The 21,160-nt window shown below is 43.5% G+C and overlaps 3 protein-coding genes across 4 annotated transcripts in view; 1 reads left to right on the top strand and 2 right to left on the bottom strand.

Annotated features, from left to right (window-relative positions):
- Positions 1-12,654, bottom strand: part of GLB1 (galactosidase beta 1) — a 41,188-nt gene extending 28,534 nt beyond the window's left edge. The window contains exons 1-2 of the mRNA XM_041466480.1: positions 12,531-12,654; positions 2,420-2,589 (exon numbers count right to left, since the gene is read on the bottom strand). Coding sequence (XP_041322414.1) covers positions 2,420-2,589; positions 12,531-12,584 — 224 coding nt within the window. The 5' untranslated portion in view covers positions 12,585-12,654. The remainder of the gene's footprint in view (positions 1-2,419; positions 2,590-12,530) is intronic.
- TMPPE (transmembrane protein with metallophosphoesterase domain) lies at positions 5,208-12,659 on the bottom strand. Of its 2 annotated transcripts, none has more exons than XM_041466481.1 (2): positions 12,531-12,659; positions 5,208-9,768 (listed from the first exon to the last, which is right to left on the bottom strand). In XM_041466481.1, the coding sequence occupies exon 2, from the start codon at positions 9,677-9,679 to the stop codon at positions 8,363-8,365; it is 1,317 nt and encodes a 438-aa protein (XP_041322415.1). In that variant the 5' UTR covers positions 9,680-9,768; positions 12,531-12,659; the 3' UTR covers positions 5,208-8,362. The 2 variants fall into 2 exon arrangements, with proteins under 2 accessions (XP_041322415.1, XP_041322416.1); XM_041466482.1 differs by lacking the exon at positions 12,531-12,659 and adding an exon at positions 12,087-12,453.
- CCR9 (C-C motif chemokine receptor 9) lies at positions 12,583-20,262 on the top strand. Its single transcript, XM_041466504.1, has 2 exons — positions 12,583-12,795; positions 19,102-20,262. Exons 1-2 carry the CDS (start codon positions 12,583-12,585, stop codon positions 20,260-20,262), a joined length of 1,374 nt encoding a protein of 457 aa, XP_041322438.1.
- Positions 20,263-21,160: the final 898 nt, after the last annotated feature.

Genomic DNA, 21,160 nt, shown 5'->3' with positions numbered 1-21,160 from the left:
CTGCCATAAAGTCTGGCAGTGCTGCTGCCAATTCATTCCACAATAACTTCACAAAATTTGTATCTCTATCCCTTGCTAGCAGTATTACTGATCCAGGAACAAGTATGCAGAAGCAGAGAAAACAAAAACCCAATCACATAGATCGATTTCCATTTTTTTACCAAAATCACAAAAAATTATGGAGGATTTCTTTGGGATAATATGAATACTTATAGCTTTATCTTAAATAATCAAGAGCAGTAAGACTTGATTATTGGCAAATTTCAAAGAAAAACAAAAGGGGTTTTTGGTCAGTGGGGCACTTTTTTAGCATCAGGAGAGAGAGTGATTAGTGTAAAATGGAAAGACACATGGATTTGATTCTTGCAGAATATGCAAGACATAGGAGCACTTTCTGCTTCTAAAGTACACTTTCAGATTTATCTTTCACTATGGTAGAAAAAATCCAGATGTGAGCAATAATGGGGCAGAAAGTTAAAGATTCAGTCGGCTCTTAGAAAAACAAGAGGAGACTAATAAAGCTGTTATGATGTGATCCAGCAGCAACACCTAAAGCCACAGTTGCCATAAACACTTGCCAGCTGCACAGCACCTTTTGTGGCAAAACAGACACAGCCCAGCTCTCCCAAGACCAACAGAGTTCAGCTGGCACCAGCAAAACAACAAATCTTCACGCCTTCCTGCACAGCAGAAAGATACTAATGCAAAACAGTAAAGCAGAGTAAGAGGTCTCAACAAGGGGAAAAAAACAGAAAAGAAAGAAGGAAAAAACCCACCTTGATAGGGGGGGGTTACAAATGAAGAGGGAGAAAGCAACAAGAAAAAACCCAAACCAGCCCTGCAGCAATTCTGCCATTGAACAAAAGTGACGAGGGAATGGAAAAAAAATATTACTATCTCAAAATGCCAGTGATGCATCAGAGACATGAAAAGGCAATTAAAAAAATAAAAAGAAAAAAAAGGGATTGTTTGAAAAAGCTGGAAATTAACAAAGGGCATTGAAAACACATGGGTGTTGGGAGGAGGAGGAAAATTAATCAGAGACATAAGGGAAGTATGAGACACTATGAATCACAGGAGTCACTGATCATAGGGTCAGTCACAGGCTGACCTTCTAGCCAGACACCAAAAGGCATAATTTTCAGGTCCACTTTAAATTACTTTTATTTCAGCAAAAAGTAATTACTTGGGCAAATCCAGCAACCTGAGCAAGTGTGCTACTTAATCCCCTTGCTCTTATTAATGTGAGCAAAGACAGAACTTGATTCCTTAATAGAAAACAAAAAAAACAACCACAAAACCACTCACCAGAGAGTGACTGCATCATCCCAACACCGGCAAGAGTCTTAAGATATGCAAAAAAACAGAGAACCCTAAATTTGGAAAAATTCAACTTTTTTTTCTTTCCCTGCTGTCTGTTCTTCACCTAACTCTGACTAGTCTCATCCCCAAGTGTACAAAGCAACCATGCAACTTGCAGGTCTAACAACAATACAGGTTTCAAGGGTGAGAAAGGAGTGGTGGTACAACACTCTTACTGAGCCTACAGGCTCTGCACTGTCAGAAGATGAACTTCTTACAGCACAAAAGCAGGTGGTTTCAAAGAGAAGCTCTAAGCCTTGCAATGACTTAAGAAAAGAAAAGAAAACAAACCTGTTTGGGAATTACAACAAATTCCTGAAAAGACTGTGCCTTACACATGACCACTTCCCTTGTCAATGAAGCTATGGCAAAAATAAGAGAAAACCGATTTTTTTTTTTTTTTTAATTTGTGCCTCATCTGTTGAATGAAGTACACAACCAGGTAGAAAAGACAAGAAAAATGGACTAAGGGTTTTGCACACACACACACACACACACACACACACAAATTAAAGCTGTTTAAGCTTTATTTTTTTTAAAGAAGTACACCTAGTTCCCCATCTATTTATCTAAATTTAAATGCTTCTGGTGAAATATCTTGAAATAGCTTTTAAGTGTTACTGCAGTCTTCACCAACATTTTCAAGGCTTCTGGGTGATACCAACCCAGGCTGTACTAACAAGTTATTGTCTCCTCACAGCTAGTCTGCCTTTTGACCAGAGAGTACAGTATCCCTGGCAGAGGCAGAGCATGTACAATTGTTCCATAGTTGCCAATGTTCATAGTCCAACAATTTATTTCAGGTCACATTTGCACCCTAGGTTGTGAAGCCAGAGGTGTTGCCTATCATCAAGGAAACAGACTGCTGGTTACAACCTGCCCAGCTGCCCCCATTTATGTGGTCAAAAGTCATCCTGTATCACACTTAACTTCTCCAGAGCTTCCTCACCTATTACTGGAAAAATAATAAACAAGTAACAATGGCAGCATTCCTCTTAATGACTTCTCAAACAGCTCCCAGGACCACAAATCACCTGGAAAGTCAACAGCTACTCACGTTTGAATGGCATCAAGCCCTGCCATCTTCATCTTCAGCAGGCGGTCTTTCCAGTAATACGAGGGCACCCGCGAGTAGTGAATGCTGCCGGAGATGTAACGGAAAGCTTTCCCATCCTTGACAAAGCAGTTGGAATCATAATCAATCCCAAAACTCCTCTCAGGTATATTCTGTAGACAAAAACAAAACAAAAGACACAATATAATTTTTTTCTGCCTTGAAAGACACAGCGAACAGGTTATACAACATCTGTGGGTTGTCTACAATAGAAGATACAATGGTCGTAAAATAAGAGATGGTGAATGACTTTCCTTTAGCTATCTATAGCTCACCTGAGCCTTAGCACAACAAATCAGCAAAAGGGAGCCAGTGTAATGTGTCACAGGATTAAAGAACAAGGAAACTAGCAGATATAGTTCAAAGAAAACACACTCCCTCCTGAAAAATGGAGGACAAAATTGCTAAGCCAATATGCCTATCCCTAGACTGTCATTAAAAAGAGCAACTGAGATAACACTTTACAATCATTTCAAGACTACAAACTCCAAGGAGGAAGACGACACCATGTTCCATCTGCAACAAAGGCATTATTTTACAGAAAACACAAAAAACGTAGTGGAAAATGTCCTAGATACACATAGGAATTCAAAGCATTTGCTAACAGTGAACAGGTGAAATTGTGTGGTGGATGTGTACCAACAGGTATGAGAGGATACAGCAAGAAGCTGGCAGGGAAACAAGAAAAGCAAGGAGCTGCCAAGTGCTGCACAGCACAGGCTTTTTATGCTCTATTTCCATAAACATGGATCCATTCTTAAGATTACTTAACTTTATTAAGATAAATAAATCTTGATTCAACAAAGGTGTGGGCCTGTCAGGTCTCTCCAAAATCAGGACCACACAGAATTTGGAAATACAAACCAACTGCTCTGGAATACATGTAACTCAAGGGTTGGGATTCTCCATAGGAAATTATGATGCTATAGTAACTCCAGGCTGTTAGACCTCAAGCAAACTATTGCTGCAAAGGATGTACAGGTACGGACAGCTGCTTACTTCCTGTTCAATTTAAATGTATGTGACTTTTTCCTGATCTTTCATTTATAACCTGCATCTTGATGGCTGGGCATGCTGCACTAGGATGGAATTGTTCCATGTGTACCCATGAAGGAAACTATTCACCCTTACAGACACCAAGCAGATGTTTCACATTCTTCAAACGTTTTTACTCTAGGGTGCTGTGACAAGTGCAGAGCTAAGTGCTTCAAAATGATCATGACTACGTGGAAACTGAAACCAAACACAACAACACAGAAAAGAAACCAAAAAAGTCACCACTATGGATAGAAGCACCTTACACATTAAAAGGCCATTATCCTGGAAATAAGGAGAGGCAAAATAAATTGCTGTGGTGTCCCTCTGTAAGGGGATTTTAACCTCCTCATTCAGACTAACCATATCAAGACGTCTAGGGAAAAGACCGTTCCATTCATGGCAGAGAACTGTTGAGATCAGAAACCTAGGAAAAAACTGTTTACATGCCCTCAGGGACAGACACTCCTGGCAGAGAGCCATGGCTATCTTAAAACAATTAAAGGGAGGTGTTAATTATGAAAGTGGTAATCATTGAACCAGTTACCATTTAGAAGTCAGGTTTTTTAAGCTGTGACCATAGCTGTAAATCACCTTCCCAACACATACACTTCCTGACACAGTGGTACTACATGGCTGAGGAGAGGGAGGAAGCTACCAGAATACTTCAAATTCACCTCATTCATCATCCATTGTAAACAGACTTCCTTCATGATCAATTCCTCAGCATCACTTCATTGTCAGTGGATGATCCAGGGCTTGCAACAAAAACAAGAGAGTTCTCCTCATGAATCTAAGTCTGGATCTGCCAATACTGTATACTCACCGTTGTGAATATGCAGGGAATTCATTCCCACTTTGTCTCCCTAGAAGATGGGGTAGTGGCTTTGCTTGTTTGGTAAGCAACACAAACAGCACTGTTTGGGGTCCCACTGCCTTCATACCAAATCATATCAGTGTCCAGCTGAAAATTCAGATCCTTACAGGCAATGGTATCATGTTGCATCTTACATGCTCAGAGCATACTCACATGGAAATGAGAAGAACTAAAGAATTTGTCCTTGCTTAAATCAAGCAAGAGTTTATTTTTGCAACCTTAATGCTATTTCAAAATTTTATAATGTGCATGTCTCTTGACACAAAATTTTTCTTCCCATCTTCAACACATGACTATTTATCAGTAGCAAAAATCTGTCATTCTGCAAATCTACAAAACAGGGGTGGGTTTTTTTCTTATTTAGAAAGCAAACAAATGCAGGTACAAATCCTCTGTCTCTGAAGATTTTTAGCCTCTCTTAGACCAATCACAGAACACCTCTTTCTCAACCTCAAAGCTTAAGTATCAAAATTGAGTACCATAAAACACTAATTTTCTGTTCCTCCCAAAATATTCTCTTAGTAACCTTTCTGTGCCCTCTCAGTGGTCCTTTTCTCTGCATCACCCTCACCCCTGCTGTCTGCACCTTTTTCTCCTAATAGGCTTCAGGCAAACGTAACAGTGGCCTTTCCCACTTTCCACCATGACTCATTTAGCAGTAGGGGTGTAAGAGTTTACAAAACTAGTCAGGTTTATTTTTGGTAGCTTTTTGTTGGTAAATAGAATGAGTGTGTTAAAACTATTCAGCATGACTGCTACAATACATACTGGCACAAAATAAAAGGTCATTAGAGGCCTCATAGTTGATTATAAGAATAAAGTTTTATTAAATCCCAACATTTAAAGCATTTGTTATACCACAATTTACATATTTTCCAATCCATTCTATAGTAATTATATAATAAATATAATTTTCACAAAGTGACAATACTATTATATTCTGCTATTAATTCTGACATTAATTAACTTCTCCTCAGCCCCCAATGAACTGGCCTTTTATAGGACAAAATATATATGTTCATTTAGTTAAGTTCTCCAGATTAAATACATTACACACACACATAAAATTTACAAAAACAAATTTAAAAATTAAAAAATAAGGAGCACAGCAATTTTTCTTCATCTGAAATACTGAACACAGGTCTGCGTTGAGTACATTCAAATCAAACTGGAAAAAGTATAGAAAGAACCTTGAGGGACAGATAGAGACTGCTGATTAGAGAGATTACAGAAACGGTTCATTCCTTTTATCAAACAGAAAGTTGATCTAGGATACTTTCCATTCATAATTAAAAAGCAAAATAAGAAAAGGCTTTGAAGTCTTTTGGCACAGAAAGAAAGCATTTTAAGTATGAAGTAATCACCAGCAAACAACCTTTCAGAGGGAGAGATACAAAAAAAGGTGCAAGAACTAAGTTACATCAGGAGAACTCAACAAATGTATGAAATGACAATATGACCACTCCTAAAACGATGCATATCTGCTTCTGGAAGGATACATAATTATCTTCCAAGAGAGGCACATACAAAGTAATGAAGAAATTCTGGGATGGAAGGACCCCTTCAGCGATGTTTTTGCAGACACTTGATCAGAATGAAGAGAGATATAAAAAGGGCAGGAAAAAAAATGTAAATAATACTAGCAACTCAATGAGAAACTGACACGATCTAAAATCAGTCCCACAAATGCCTCCTGTTGAGGAAACTGGCTTAACAATTAGCCTTCTTAACACGGTAAGAACATTCAGTGCAACAAGTGTAAAAATCCTCCTGGACTACTGGCCAGGTGAGAATACTCTGCACCACTAAACCCAGAACACAGCTCTTAACTGAAGGCGAGCTGACAAGTAACCAGAGGGTTACAGGCAATCAAAACTCCTTCCTTACTCCTTCCCCATGTGACACTATGCCACCAACTGCAAAAAGCCTCAGATGGATCCCACACGGACAGTGGGCAGTGTTGAATACACATGGATACTTTAGTATACTTAAGCAGATATTATCACACAATCATAAAAAAAAGTTTACAAAATTATAAATGGTGGGAAATAGAAATTATCTAATCTGGCAAGCAGAGAGCATGGCTGGTAAGGTATTCAGTCTTTCAGAAGAGGACTGCCTTCTCCACCAATTCCACTAACCTTTGTGACACATTTAGAGTATTTCTCATTATTCCTCAGTAAAAATGTAAGATGTTTGTACAGAGGAGTAGGATACAAAACCTAGCATAGGAATTAGAAGCTCTGCCTGGGAGATGTTCAGAGTGGATGAACCTGAAAATTTAATTTACAAAACCCCTACACTTTACAAAGCCTACAGTACTTCTCAAACACAACCCTACTTATCTCCTTCAACATGAGAACAGAAGCTGAAGAATGGAACCAAGTGTATATGGTTGTTTGGTTCAGGATCACACAGGAAGGCAGGAAAAGACTGAACACCACAGCTCTGGTCTTCCATCCTCAGTTTCCTGGATAAGAACCACTCTCTTTTGTCCCATGCTGCGGGTCTGCCTGAGGGAAACACGGGCACTGGTGGCCAGAAAGGCAGAGCAAGGCAAACCCTGCGGCTACAGCTGCAGACTACAGAGGCAGAATTCCCTGGCTCTAATAGTTTGTGGTGTTTCATGCAGCAACAATGAGGTGGGAGAGAAGGGGAGAGAAGATGCACAGAAGTAAAGTATTTCATTAGCCTGGACAAAAGTCACACATTGTTTTATATCCTGGCTTTCTTACGTGAACACAAAGATATAGAAACAAGAATGTTCGTATCAATTATTCTCTAATACCTCAAATTTCCCATAATTATGTTAATTTATGACAAGCTTTTCTATGAAAGATGGGAAGAAATCCTCCATCCCTCATTATCCTGTAGCAGTTACTCTCCTATGTGCCCATCAGACAACCAGGACACTGACATGCAAACGTTCTTAGGGAAAGTCACCTGCTGCAGAATTTAGTCTCATTAAAAGAGGATATAATTTACTTAAATATTAAAGCCTTTAACAAATTTCAAGCATTAACTCATTTGCATTGTTTTCAAATAGCATCTACTTGCTCTTGCAAGAGAAAAATAATGGAGGAGAAATTAGGCATAAAGAAAAAAATACAAAATGAAGACAAAAGACACTGAGTATTTCAGCTTTGGAATTAGGGCCTTATATAAGGAGGTACTGTATGCTCAGACAGCAACAGATGTTAATTTTGGAATATTCCTCATTTGCTTTTATTATAGCTATTTTCAGTAAACAATTACTTGATGCCCAGCTATTCTGGGAAAAATGCCTGAGAAAGACAGCTACTTTCACCTTTTAGTGTCAGTCTCACCAACTTTTTTAACTGGACAAAACTGAATTTCAGAACTGATGCCTGGCAACTTATAGTACTAGTAAGCACAGACTTGAAGCCCTGGTGCATGCTGCAGACAGTTAGCAGGATGAAAATATCCAGCCTCAATTAAAAAAAAAAAACAAACCCTGAACTATTAAACTCTTCCTTTCCCAAGCCTCCTAGAGTTTACATACTCAGTGCACACACTTGCAGGCCTTTCTGCAAAGCATGCATATTGACTTCACTGCACAAGCTCAGAACTTCATCTGCCTGAGATGTGATAAGGCAGCTGCCTGATGGATACCAAACAGTGGAACATGAAGTAGCTGCAGGACACAGGTATTACTAAACATGCACAGGACACATTATCTCTGTGACATCAGTGTTATCATTAAATGCAGAACCTCAACAATAATGAACTCAAAGACGTAATTACTTGTAATTTAACATGTCCCAAATTTGTTTCATAGGCCCAAGATACAGTTAGTGTTTTCTGCTCAAACTTAACAGAACCTGCTGAAGTTCAGCCCAACACATCTTCTCTGGCTTCCCTGAAAAAGGATTTGCTTTCATAGTAGAAGAGCCAATATACTGGCCAAAAAAAAAAACAAAAAACAATTAGAAGTCTGTCAAACGGAAAACTCCTCAAGGAGAACGTAGAATAATCTCTGTTATTTCAGCTCTGCTGCCCAGCCTCATGGGTATTCCATAGTACATCGTCCCCGGGCTGACGTAGACGAAGGTATTCTGCCCAACTTGGTACAAGCCAACAAAGAATGGATTCAGAAGATAAGCTCCAGCATTTAGAGGGAAAATCTGCCCTCCATGAGTATGGCCAGAGAGAATTAAATTTATGTCTGGTCTCTCCTGAAGGGCCCACTTTGCAGCAATTGGCTGATGAGCTAAGAGCACTATTGCATGCTCACTGCTACAACCTCTGAGAGCTTTTTTCAAATCCATGCCATGTCCCGAATAGCGCAACACATCTGCTTCAATATCATCCACACCAGCCAGGCAGAACCAGTCAGAAGTGCTCTTTGGTGAAACAATCTTCACGTTCTCGTTATGCAATGGCTGAATGTTAAATGATTTTAACAGCTCAAACCAGTTGCTAACATCTGAGGTGTAGTACTCATGGTTTCCTGTCACAAAGTAAGTGCCCAAAGGGGAATCAAGTTCTCCAAGAGGCTCAACAGCAGGTCGTATGATCTTTGCCTCAGCATCAGATAGATCCCCAACAATCACGGTGATATCTGGTTTTAAAGCCTTAACCATTCTCACTATCATGGCAAGCTTGGTCTTCCCAACTGTAGGCCCCAGATGGATATCTGAAAGCAACACCACTTTCAGGTTGTTCATTGTTGAGGGCAGCTTGTGAACTGGAATCTCCACTGAATTCACCGTAGGGGGCTGGGAAGCATTTAACAGCCCAACAACAGTCAGCACAACAGTCAGCAAGACTGCCAGAACTGGTTTCAGTGCTGTTCTGTTCTTGTTGCCAGTGCCTGCCTTAGCGCCTCTCCCAGCCAAGAGCTTGTAAGCCTGCTCTACAGTGCCTAGAGTGAAGAGGAAAAAGATCAGAATAATATAGGCCCCCAAGCAAGTGTAGGCAGCTAAAGAAAAGAAATAGGGCTCTTCTGCAACAAGAAATAGCAATGTAAAGAAGCTTGAATGAGCCAAAGCTAGAAACATGAACACAGCTAATTTCCACAGCATGAAACAGAAGGAGCTGGCAGCTGAAGACCTGGTGAACGTGGTGACTGTGCTTCTCCAAACATGAAGAGATCCCATCAACATGAGTGTATTAGCAAATAGTGCCATTTGCAGCCTTAGAAGCCAGCGCCGTGTCCTGAAATCAAGTTTTTCCGCCAGGTAACTCCGTGATAGCATCATGGAGAAGAAAACCACTCCTGCAGCCACTGCAGCCTTGGCTTCAATGGGCAGTTGCTTGAAGGAGATCATCTTTGCTTCCAGACTGTTCCCTTCTGTTCTGCAGAAGTCTCCAGAAGTCAACAATGTGGTTATGAAGGGATGCCTTGGGTCAACAAAGCCTGCAACCAGGAACCAGTATGAGCCGCTTTAAAATATTACACACATTCCCTTTTTCCCAGACTGCAATAAAAGACTGTTACTCTACATAATACACAAGATACTGGGTCATGCAGAATCACTGTCACAATGACATAAAGGAGATGTCCTTTATGTCATTGTGATGAAGTGGAGTAAACCAGACAACAGAAAAGACTGGATGCTGGAAGCATCCCCTTCCAAGCTCCTTGTCTGCCTCCCTCAATCATTTCTCCCCCACACCCCCTCTTCTTTTAAACACTTTTTTTCTCATCAAGACTTCCTAATGGTAGATGGCAATACATCACAATGTATCACAACAGGGATGCAATGAGTCCTGGGAAAAACCATTATAGCATTTGTAAATCCCACACACGTTCTGGGACTAAGTTGCTTCTGATATTAAATTAATACATGATTTCTGTTCTTCTTGCCAAGCAGTTGGCTCCATCTGAAAAGCAGGCATCGCCCTACATCATTCTTACCAAATGCAAGAGTTTCTACTAACACATGCTACAACAGCAGTGAAATCCCCACTGCAACAGGTGCAACTGTGGTCCCAGAAACTGCAGATGATCAGCAGATATCCTTGTCTGCTGTTGTGAATCAGATTTCTCCAAAGCCCTGCAAATCAGTAGGATCAGTGAAACTCACACTGTGTCTTGCTACTCACTTCCAGCTCACTTCCACTGCATGTAGTTTTCCAAGACTCAACACCTGTTCTAGTATACCCTGGTCTAACAGGATGCAACCAAGTTGAAAAGAGATTAAAATACCACACCCTGCTCCTTTAGAGGGGAGCACAGAATCTAATGCACGACTGGTCACAGACTGGAAACAAACAAGCAAGCAAGCATTCAAATCAGTTATGTTTGAATGGTAGCAGAATTCCCTGGTTTGCTCTGTATTTTGCTCAATCATGGTATTTCTATTAATGCTCAGGTTGCACATTTCTATTTAGAAGAAACCTATTATTTTATTTTAATCATAGATGAAAAGTTTGGGTAGTCTTTCATAACATACAACAGAGACTGTGTCTGACATAATAGTCCCATAACAGCACAATTATTTTCAAAACACTTCCTGTCTCTCAATCCACACTTAGAGAAAGCAAGCAATCATTACAGCCAAAAATATCCCAGAACTAGGGCACAAAAGCAGCATTGTAGGGCTCAGCAGTGAGCCTAAGCCCAGAAGTCTACAAACCCCAGTTTGCCTGGTTACTTATCTGCTGCATATGTCCTCTCAAGCTAATTTAAAATAACATTAGCACATCTGTGATGACAAGACCCTGATCTACTTTGAGGACTAGACCAAGTTTCAAAAAAACCCCTTCCCTTACTGCTTGTGTCAGGGAACTGTGGGCTGACAAGGGAAATTGTGCCTGCCAGCCTCAGCTCCTCAAACCCTCTCAGTTGTTACTAAACTACTCTTAAGAAATAGTGCTATTTTGCACATATGTCTCTACAGGAAACACACAGAGCTAGGAAGATAAGAGCACAAGAAATGCCCTACTGATTCAAGTCCATAGGTCCTCCAGGCACCATGCAATACTCTGTCTGGACAACAGCAGTTAGAAATGCTGTTTAAGGAAATGACAGGACCCTGGCCACAGTCTGTGGTCTGCTCCCTCATACGTGTTCAGCTGACCCAGCTGCTACACTAGGGATGTTAGAGGGAAAAATCCTTGCACAGTCATTTCTTGTTAAAAACGGATGTTGGAAAGTCTTGGATGTTGCTTGTGAGCCTGACATATTTAAATGTGGCAAATCCATTTTTTTCATCTGTTGAGTACTGTCTGGTTCTACAACCTCCCATGGCAGAAAATTCTCAAAACGATGTATTTTTACAGTATTTTATCTGCTTGAAACGAACCTATTAAATCCCCCAAAAGTGCTAATACTACCAAGTTTGAAGAGTATTTGTTCCTGCCTGCCACCTTCAAAATTTTGGAAGACTCAGCAACAACCTCACCCCTACGAAAACACACTAACTGTGACCCAATCTTCCCTTCCATAAGGTCTCACGTGATGTTGCTCTATTTTTCATACATCTTTAACCACCCGTGCCCCATCCAACTACAACATCTACCACGGTCATAGCATCACTCTGCCTTCAGCTCGAGGCATAAACCACGAGAACTGCGGAGCATGAGGATTCATCCTTAGGCTGTGGTATTGTGTGCCCCGGGACAAGGCGGCTACAACAGAATCTGTGGAGAACAGGAAAAACCTCTTTCCCTCCTCTCACACACCACAGGACGAGCATGTTTTCCCACGGGATCTACCAGCAGTGTCCGTACCGGTTCCCCCACGGCCCCGGGTTGCTCAGCGAGGCCTCCGCGATTCCCGGGCGCGCAGGGAGCCCCGGCGCCGGCAGCACCGCTCCGGCCGGGCGGCCACGCCGGCCACCACCCCCGTTAGGCGGCATCGCCAGCCCTTCCACACCTCCAGCGGGCCGGGAGAGGCCGGCCTGCTGGGGAGAAGGGCACCGACCCCTCCCTGCCCCGGCTCCGGGCTCTCCCCCTCGGCGCAGCCACAAGCCCGGCACCCGCGCCCCGTGCGCCGCCCACGAGCCCTAAATCGCTCATGCTTTAAAAAAGGACCGAGGCGAAGCGCCTTCCTCCAGCGGCGGCAGGAGGCCCCTGCCAGCCCTCCCTCCGCCACGCCGGCCCCCGCGCCCCTCAGAGCCGGCCCCCGCTGCCCCGGGCGTCCCTGGCGGAGGGGGAGGCGAGGCGGGCACTCACCGCCGCCCGGAGGAGCGCGGCCAGGGCGGCCAGCGGGAGCAGGAGCCGCAGCATGGCGGGCGGCAGCCAGGAAACGGCGGCGTCAGCTGACGGCTCCGCCGGGAAACGGCCGGCGCAGGACGGGCATCCCTCCTCCTCCTCCTCCTCCCTCCGCACCGGCACCCGGCAGCGGCGCTCCACCCCTCCGAGCCCGGCCTCCTCCTGCCCTTCCCTCCCGGGACACCCCCTGGCAGCCCGTCGGGTGCTCGTGAGGCCCTGCGGCTGGGTGCGCTGCTTGCCGTGTGTCAGCACTGCCTGCACAGTCAGGAGCTCACAGGAGACTTTGGGATACAACCTCCGATGCTGAATGCATCCAAGCATTTCTCCCATACAGAAGTTTCCAAGATGGAAAGGTCTTGCTGACTTTTACCTCCCCTGGGCAGCCCATCGTCTTGATGGGAAGCACTGGGCCTGGGACCTCTCCTTCCCATGTTAAAGCACTGTCATCCTCTTTCGGGAGCCCTGCACTGAAATCAAGAGACAGCCGCCAATGCTGAGTACATCTCCAAGGATTGCTCCCACGCAATAGGTGCCAGGACAGAAAGCTGATTCTGGCCTTTACCTCCAGTGGTAAAGGAGTGGTTTTAGACCATCATCTGCAGCACCACACACACTCCGGCTGGTCCAAAGCCAAGGACTTGCCCCAGCTCCCTAGAGGAATGACAGAACAGCCACAGCCTCTGCCACCTTGGCTGGGCAGAAAGGCAGAAAGAGGCATTTTCCCAGGGGACCTCACTAACTAGTTCCCAGAGCGGCCTGAATTTTGCTCATTTCATATCCAGAGTTGAAGTTTTGCTGGCAGTTTTCCTCCTGTCAGCAGAGATTTTAAACTTGATTGCCTCATGGTTGCAATGGCCAAGAAAGCCGCAAATCATCACTCAAGAAAGTCACAAATCATCACTTTGCCCACAAGTCCCTCTCTGTTAACAAGCAACAAATCAAGGAGGGCACCTTTCACAGTCAGTTCTCGTAGTACCTGTACCAAGAGGTATAGGTGTTTCAGGAATCCTATGGACCTGTTACCAGCTATTTTGATTTACAAGTACTTAATTGCTTTAAGACTAATTTGTTGGTGTTGCCATCCTGGCTGGGTGGCCTATAGTAGACTCCCACAATCACACACACTTTATTTGTTTTGTCCTTTAATCCTTACCTGGAGGCTCACTTCTGCCAGTGACTGTGCATCTCTGGGGCTGAGCCAAGGCTTCTAAGCTCCTCTTGCTTGCTCCTCATGCTGTGTGTAGAAGCACTTCAAATGCAGTTCTTTGTACCCAGTGCCTCGTGTAGCCAGCTAAGGATCTCACTGGCGCATGGTCTCTCAATCTTTGGTGTGCCATTCCTTTGCTCATCCCAGGTGAGCCTCATTTTATCCCTTTGCCCAGCACACTTCTGCAGGGAGTTAACTCAGGAGTTAAAAGTATGAGCCAGCCTGCAGCATGAGTTACAAAGCCATTGGTTCTTCTAAAATAGTAGTTGGACCTGAGATCTGTGAAGTTTTTCTATCCCTCAGGAACAGATGCAGCCAAAAGGATGTTTACTCTAAAATGGGTACTCCAAACTAGGCAAGCAGACACAGGCAGCTCCCAATTTAATTAAGAATACACAGCACAGGAATATGAAGACCTGACAGAAATGAGAATGTTTAACACCAGCCTTTGGGGTCTCGTTTGTCTGTCCCCGCTTGCCAAGTGCCCTGTAAAAGGAGCTGCTGGTGACATGGCTCTTTACAGGAAATGCTGAAACAGTCCATGCAAGCAAATAGGAATTGGATTCACAGAAATATGTGTGTATATATATATGTGTATATATATATATATATATATATATATATATTTGTGGTAGAAACTTGATAACTGTGTATCTTCAGTACCTAGACTTTGAACCTGTCCTATTTTTGTGGAGGAAAAGTGTTGCTGCCCTTAGGGTAACATAAATAATCCTTTTTTTCCTTCAAGCTCTGTGCTTGCAACCCATCCTTATAGCCAAAACTGTCATTTCTGCTATTTTTAAGAGTTTACCTGTGCAGGCCTGGGCTGATGCATTTTTGTGATGGATGTTCTAATTGCCAGGACCATTCAGAGAGTTTTCAAGCTGGTTTTTTCCTTTAACTCTCCACCTTTCTGAAGAGAAGGAAAAGTTTAATGACTGTGGACCCATGCTGGAACAAGAAGACCCTTTTGTTTCCTATTTATGGAAATCCCCAGGGACCCCTATGGGTAATCTACATAAACAAGTAACCTGTCTGGAATTGCAATCAGAGGCACTGATCTCACTGACTGCAAATATCCTCCTTATAGAGGACAGTGAGTTGCAGCCACAACCTCTCTCCTTAATGGATCATCTGAGGAGTTATTGAACCTCTCAAGCAGCCTGCTTGGAATGAAGCAGCTTAATGTCCTCTTTTTACCCAAGGAAAGGAAAATAGGCATGTTAAAAGATAGATTTACTGCAAACATGGTGCAGTTTTCACTGTGAAAAAAGGAAACTTAATGGTCAGGCTCAGAAGAGGATATAACCCTAAGTTTTGTTTTGTTTCTGCAAAATCTTTCCAGCTAAGTAAAAACTAATGTTAAATGAAGTACTTCTCTGCCTATAGTACCTGCAATAAATGAAGAGCTTTAAAAATTATCCCCAAATTATGCTTATGCACCTCAAAGTTAAAAAGAAGACAGAAGAAATGCTGGTGGCTTTAGTTTTCTCACTTTAAACAAAACAAAAAACAGTGTTTCACTTACAAGTTCTCTTGATGAACATGAAAGCAATATATTTGTAAGGAAAACAGAGATTCTTAGTTTTGCATCAATATGAGCTGAAGGGAAATCACAAGTTATCTCACAGTGCATGCTGATACTGCAAGAACTGACTGCCTTGTCTCTGGTTTTGCTTGAAAGGATTTAACTATGGATGACATTGAGTGTGCATACAAGTCAGGAACCAGTTTGGCAGAAATTTGGGAAGAGGAGCTAACATGCACACTTTTCTGCTTCTGTTCGGATTCTTGGGGGCAAAAAAAGCTGCTGTTGTCAGCAACACTCGCTTAACAAATGTTGTGTGGCAGAAAAGTGATGAACAGGATGAGCAGCTGCCTGTGTTCTGGTCTGGAGGTTTATCTACCCTGGGGGCTTTTAGTACAGTGGGACTGACTCTGTAAAGTGGTGGGTTAAATTATACTTATTACTTTGCTTCCAGGGAGAATTAAACTAAGTCTGATTAAAGTCACTTAAATCCTGAACGTGAGGGTTCACATTCATGAAGGAGAGAGCAAAGGATGTGAAGATCCTTTGCATCAGAGGCTTTGCTCATGGGCATGCCTTTACCCTACTGCAGTTAATGTAGCTCTCCCAATGCTGAATCAGCTTGCATTATACCAAGGGCCAAACTAGCTTGAATTAAGGATAATTGCCATGGATCCACCATCAGGCAGCCATTTGCAAGCTCAGAGTAACTCGTCCCTAATCCCAGAGACTATGCCTGTGCTTTCACATGTGCTTTCCTTAGCAGGTGCCCTGGGTTTGGCTGAGATCTACTCCCCCTCTTCTGCTTTTCTACAGGATGGCCCAGGAGGTAGAAGAGGCCAAGTCCTGTACAGTGGTATCATTATACACACCTATTCCTGTTTCATGAGGAGTTTCAAGATGACAACCAATTATTAGAGATATGCAGACACCTTAGGGGAGATTTTGCAGTGAAGCATCCTGCGCTCCTTCATCTTGGAAGGAGATGCTTTGCTGCTGACATGAGCATGATGCCAAGTAACAGCAGAGCCCAACCCAAAACCTAGCCAGAATCACTGTTTTCTCCATAACTGAAACTGAGTCTGAACTGGAATTTGGAAATTTCCTTGAAGTCTCAGTCAAATGAGCATTGGTCACAGCTGAACACCATGATTAAAGCAAAACCTCATGGTGCTCAGACTTCCTGCAGAGAGGGGAACTTAAATCAGCATCATTTGCATGCCAGCTTACCAGAAAGAAGACATAAGATGTGCAAGTTCATACTTTTATTAACCGCTTCTCACTGCCTTTTCAAAGTCTTCCCTGCCACACTCTTCTGGATGGTTGTCACATAAAGATGTGCCACCAGTAGGGACTTCATGGGACTGCCTGCCATCCTGCCCTGGGTCTCCCCACTTTCTGCAGCAGGAATAGCCTGGCCTTTCCTCTTGAAGAAGGTATACTTTTGGTTTGCTCCCTTTTGCTGTTGTTTGCAAAGCACCTGGTGTTGCAGGTCATGAGACAGACCCTGCGATCTTGAGTCCTGCCTGCTGGCAGCCTTGGCAGGCAGCAGTGGGAAGCTGTGACCTTGGGTCAACCTGGAGAGGGCAGGACTAGACCTGGCTCCTCATTCCTGTCCCCCTGTCTCCTAAAAAGACAGAGGAATTCAGTTCTTGTTCAAGGGTACTTTTTCTCCCCAGTGAAAGTGTTTTGCAGCAGGACACATCCTAAGAGCAACATCTGATTTGCCCTGTGCTAGATGATGTGCATGAGCAGAAAATTGATGGTATGAGACATGGTCCTTTTGGTATCAAAAGAGCTTACAGGAAAAAAAAAAACCAAAATAAAAATAAAAGAAAGAGAAGATTACCACATGTGTTCGAGCCACCTAATACATGAAAACCGCAGAGTAAGCAGTCTGTGACAGGTCTAATCAGGCTGAGGCCCCAGGAGCACACACTTAGCTCAGCCTACAAAAAGGTTAATTGTAGGTGTAAAGAGCAAACATCACATGCAGAGTGACTCCTGCGTGCCACATCCAGGCTGGCCCCCCTGCAGCAACTGTCCCCTCACTCCTCCACTATTTATGTCTCTTTCCCATGAGCAGCCTCCATGAAAAAGGAACTAAATTACAAATCACCTATTTTTTTTTTTTCCCCCACCAAAGTGACCCAGTTACAATGATCTTTTTGTTTGCAATTTCAGATAGGTCTGACAGCTAGAAGAAAATAACATAAAAAAGCTCCCTGGGGATACAGAGCTCTGCACCCTTCACCAGATGCTTCAATGACATGTTAGAAGTGAGTTCTGGGGACAAATCAGGAGTTCACTGACTTGTGCCAGCCATAGCCACAGGTACTTTTAGTCAGCCCACAACGAGAGGGAAGTCAGAGCATGAACATGGGCCATTTCCCCATGGAGGAGGTTTGGCTCCATCTGCTTCTGCTGTGGTTTCTGCAAAGTAACATCTCGGTTACGTGAGCTGCTTTTGAAGGGTCTGTGCTAGTTGAAGGTCCCCAGTAGCACTGATTCACCTTGTGTTGTTACCAGGCTTCATCCCCAGGCATTATTCTGGACAAGCTGGTGCAGAACATGTGGAATACTTAGGTGCATTTTTCTTGCATCGAGCTCACCAGGCTCAGCTACCTTTTGTGATGGTGAACTGACTAGAAGAGCAATCTACAGCAGAAAAAGCTCAATATTTTTTTGTTTACTGGGGCTTAATGATCAGCTTTGCAAGCCAACAGCAATGTGCACTGTGCCTAAACTCACAGATAAGAAAGAGAAGTTGCAGGTAGAGATTAATCACTTGCTGCAGAGGATGCAAACATTTAAGATTGCAAAGTACTACTAAAGCCAGGTACTTTTCCTTCTTAGTTGCTAGATAATTTAAGATGAAAATTTCATTTTTTCTCATAAATCTTTTGCAAGATACAGTACTTTTAGATTACTTTTTACATGTGCACACTTGGGAGCCTACAGCTTGTTAAAATTAGATTGCAGTGACTGTAGTGCATCCAAAGACTTAATCAGCACAGTGACATAGAGAAGCTGCAGACCTAATGTAGGCTAAATGTAAATTTGTAAAATGAAAATAAGTAAATAATTCAAATCAGCATTATCAATTTCTGTGTGGTTTGTTCATCTTCCGGCCAGAGTTGTTTCAAAGAGCTGAGGTTTTTATTAAAGGTAGAAGAAGAAGAAGTATAAGGAAGAGAGTCACAGTCCTGCTTCAGAGTTGTTTCAAATCAGTTATTTTCCCCCATCTTTCCTCTCCAGGATACAGAGCTTCTTTCAGGACTGAGGAGCAATCTGGCTGAAGATGGCAGCTGCAAGTGTTGTGAGTATAGAGCTATGTCACTATTCATCCCCTTTTCCTTCCCCCCCTCTTTGTCTCTATCAGTTTTCTGCCTCTTTTGAGCCACTGGTCCGTCCCAATGTAGCAGTAACACAAAGACTTCTTCACCTCTTTCCAAGTTGGGCATTTTGCCTTTTATTATATGTTTGAAGCCAAGCAAACTATTGTTTGAATTATCTGACAGACATAATGCTTTCACCACCTGCCATTTTAATAACTGAAGTTGGCTGGATGTCGTGAACTGCTCTTTTGTGAGTTTTTCACTCAATGGGTCATTTTTAAAAATCTCTGCTGTGCTGCATACTTCAAGCAGTCAGAAATGACCTGTTTCACTGGTATCCTTTGCACTTTCTCATTTAAATGGAATACATTAAGCATCTTCAATTGCATCTGGTGGAGAGGGGCAAATGTATGCTTTACTGAGCTTCTCAGCACAAATTTACTAGATGTCCTATTGCAGGTCACACATCCTGGCAAGAGTAGCCTGGATTACTACAGGAATGACAGCATGGTGCTATCCCTGTGTGAGAACCCAGTGAACAGCACAGACTTCATGTGTGACAAGAGGCAGGTCAGGCAGTTTGCTCAAGCCTTTCTGCCAGTGTTTTTCTGGCTCATGTTCGCTGTGGGCACAGTGGGCAACACCTTGGTCATCCTTGTCTATTGCAAATACCACTTCAGGAGGAGCATGATGGATCTGTACCTGTTGCACCTGGCCATCGCAGACCTCCTGCTCCTTTTCACCTTCCCCTTCTGGGCCAAGGCTGCTTCTGATGGATGGATCTTTAAGGACTTCATGTGCAAAGTTGTCAACAGCATGTATAAGATCAACTTCTATGGCTGCAGCTTGCTTCTAACCTGCATCAGCTTTGACAGGTACATCACTGTAGTCCAAGCTATGAAAGCTAAAAATTGTAGGCAAAGGTGGCTCCTGCGCAGCAGGCTCATGTGCCTGGCTGTCTGGCTGACATCTGTGAGCCTGTGCATCCCAGAACTCATTTACAGCCAGAGCACACAGGTGGGTGACGTAACAGTTTGCAAAATTATGTACCCACCAAATGTCAGTGTGATCTTCAGAGTTATGGTCCTGGCCTTGAAAGTCATCATAGGATTCTTCCTTCCGCTCATTGTCATGGTGATTTGTTATGCCCTTATCATCAACACCCTCCTACAGGCCAAAAGATTTCAAAAGCAGAAGTCACTGAAGATCATCACCATGATTCTTACCGCTTTCCTCCTCTCTCAGTTCCCGTACAATATTGTTTTGCTGGTCAAAGCCATCAACACCTACACGGGGGTGGTGCACAGTTGTCAGGCTGCCAACCAGCTGGACATCGGGCTGCAGGTCACCCAGATCATCGCCTTCCTCCACAGCTGCCTCAACCCCTTCCTCTATGTCTTTGCTGGCGAGCGGTTCAGGATGGCGCTGGGCAGGATGATGCAAAGCTGTGGCTGCTGCTGGAGCAGGGGCCAGGAGCCCTCCTCTGCCTGTGACAGCCAGGAGCACAGCTCAAACTGGTCCTTTGCCATGCTGGGGGGGCGGCGGGTCAGGAACTCCCTGATCCTCAACACTCACTGGACCTCCTCTGTTATGTCCCCTCCTTGCAAAGTCATCCTGTAAGTTAGACCTCACCTTCTCCTCTCCAGAGAAGCACCAAGCTCTTTGGAAACCATTTGTATACCCCAAAGATTATCCCAGAGGGGCAGAAAGGGTTGGAGGCCTGCCCTTGACGTGTAGGACCTACTGAGGGTTGCTGGCTGAGAGAACAGGAAATCTTTGGCAGATGGGAGCAAAATGGAACCAATGGAACCATTGCTATAAACAGAACTGATAGATGTCAAAAACTATCTTCGTGACAGCTGGCCCATCTGCAGCTCAGACCACAACCTGAAATATCAAGTCTCACTGCAGGTGATAAACCCAGCTATGGAAGCAACAGAGGCAGATGAAGCATTCTGTCCATAGGAAGCAGCAGAAGGGGCTTCAGCCTTCATTTGCTGTCACACCAGGTTCCCCTATGAATGTGGCCTGACTTGGGAGCCCTGCCAGAATCCTACACCAGATCCTGTCCTGTGTAAAGGAGAATGGCCTTTAGCTCTGACACTGGTTTGTAGCAGTGAACAAATGCTGCTCTCTGTGCCTGGGCAAATGCAACTCTGTTTGGCTGCACAGGTGTTTTTTCTTACAAAGAAAAGCCAGTTATTCATGTACATAAAGTGGGCATTGCAGAATGTGGTCTGTCTTTCTCCTGTATTTTAGCTGTGTGATGTCAGGTACGATGGCTCCTGTTTTGATACTGGAGTCAAACCCCTCATAATAACGAATTGAGGGCTTTGGAGACATTGAGTTGTCTGTGCTGGAGATATTTGTTGTATGGTGCAAAGCTGTCATAAACCAGACCACAAAAGCCAAACCAATGGTTCAGCTGACCATCAGTTATGCACCAATGTCTTTGGAAAATATATTCAACCTAGGACCAGCAAGACAGGGAGTAATTAAGTGTCAAACCTGATGAAAT

The sequence above is a fragment of the Pyrgilauda ruficollis genome, unplaced genomic scaffold, assembly GCF_017590135.1.
Source record: "Pyrgilauda ruficollis isolate IOZ18807 unplaced genomic scaffold, ASM1759013v1 scaffold2, whole genome shotgun sequence".
Classification (NCBI taxonomy): domain Eukaryota; kingdom Metazoa; phylum Chordata; class Aves; order Passeriformes; family Passeridae; genus Pyrgilauda; species Pyrgilauda ruficollis.
Note: the sequence above shows the minus strand (reverse complement) of the source record. Positions and strands in the feature narration are given on the sequence as shown.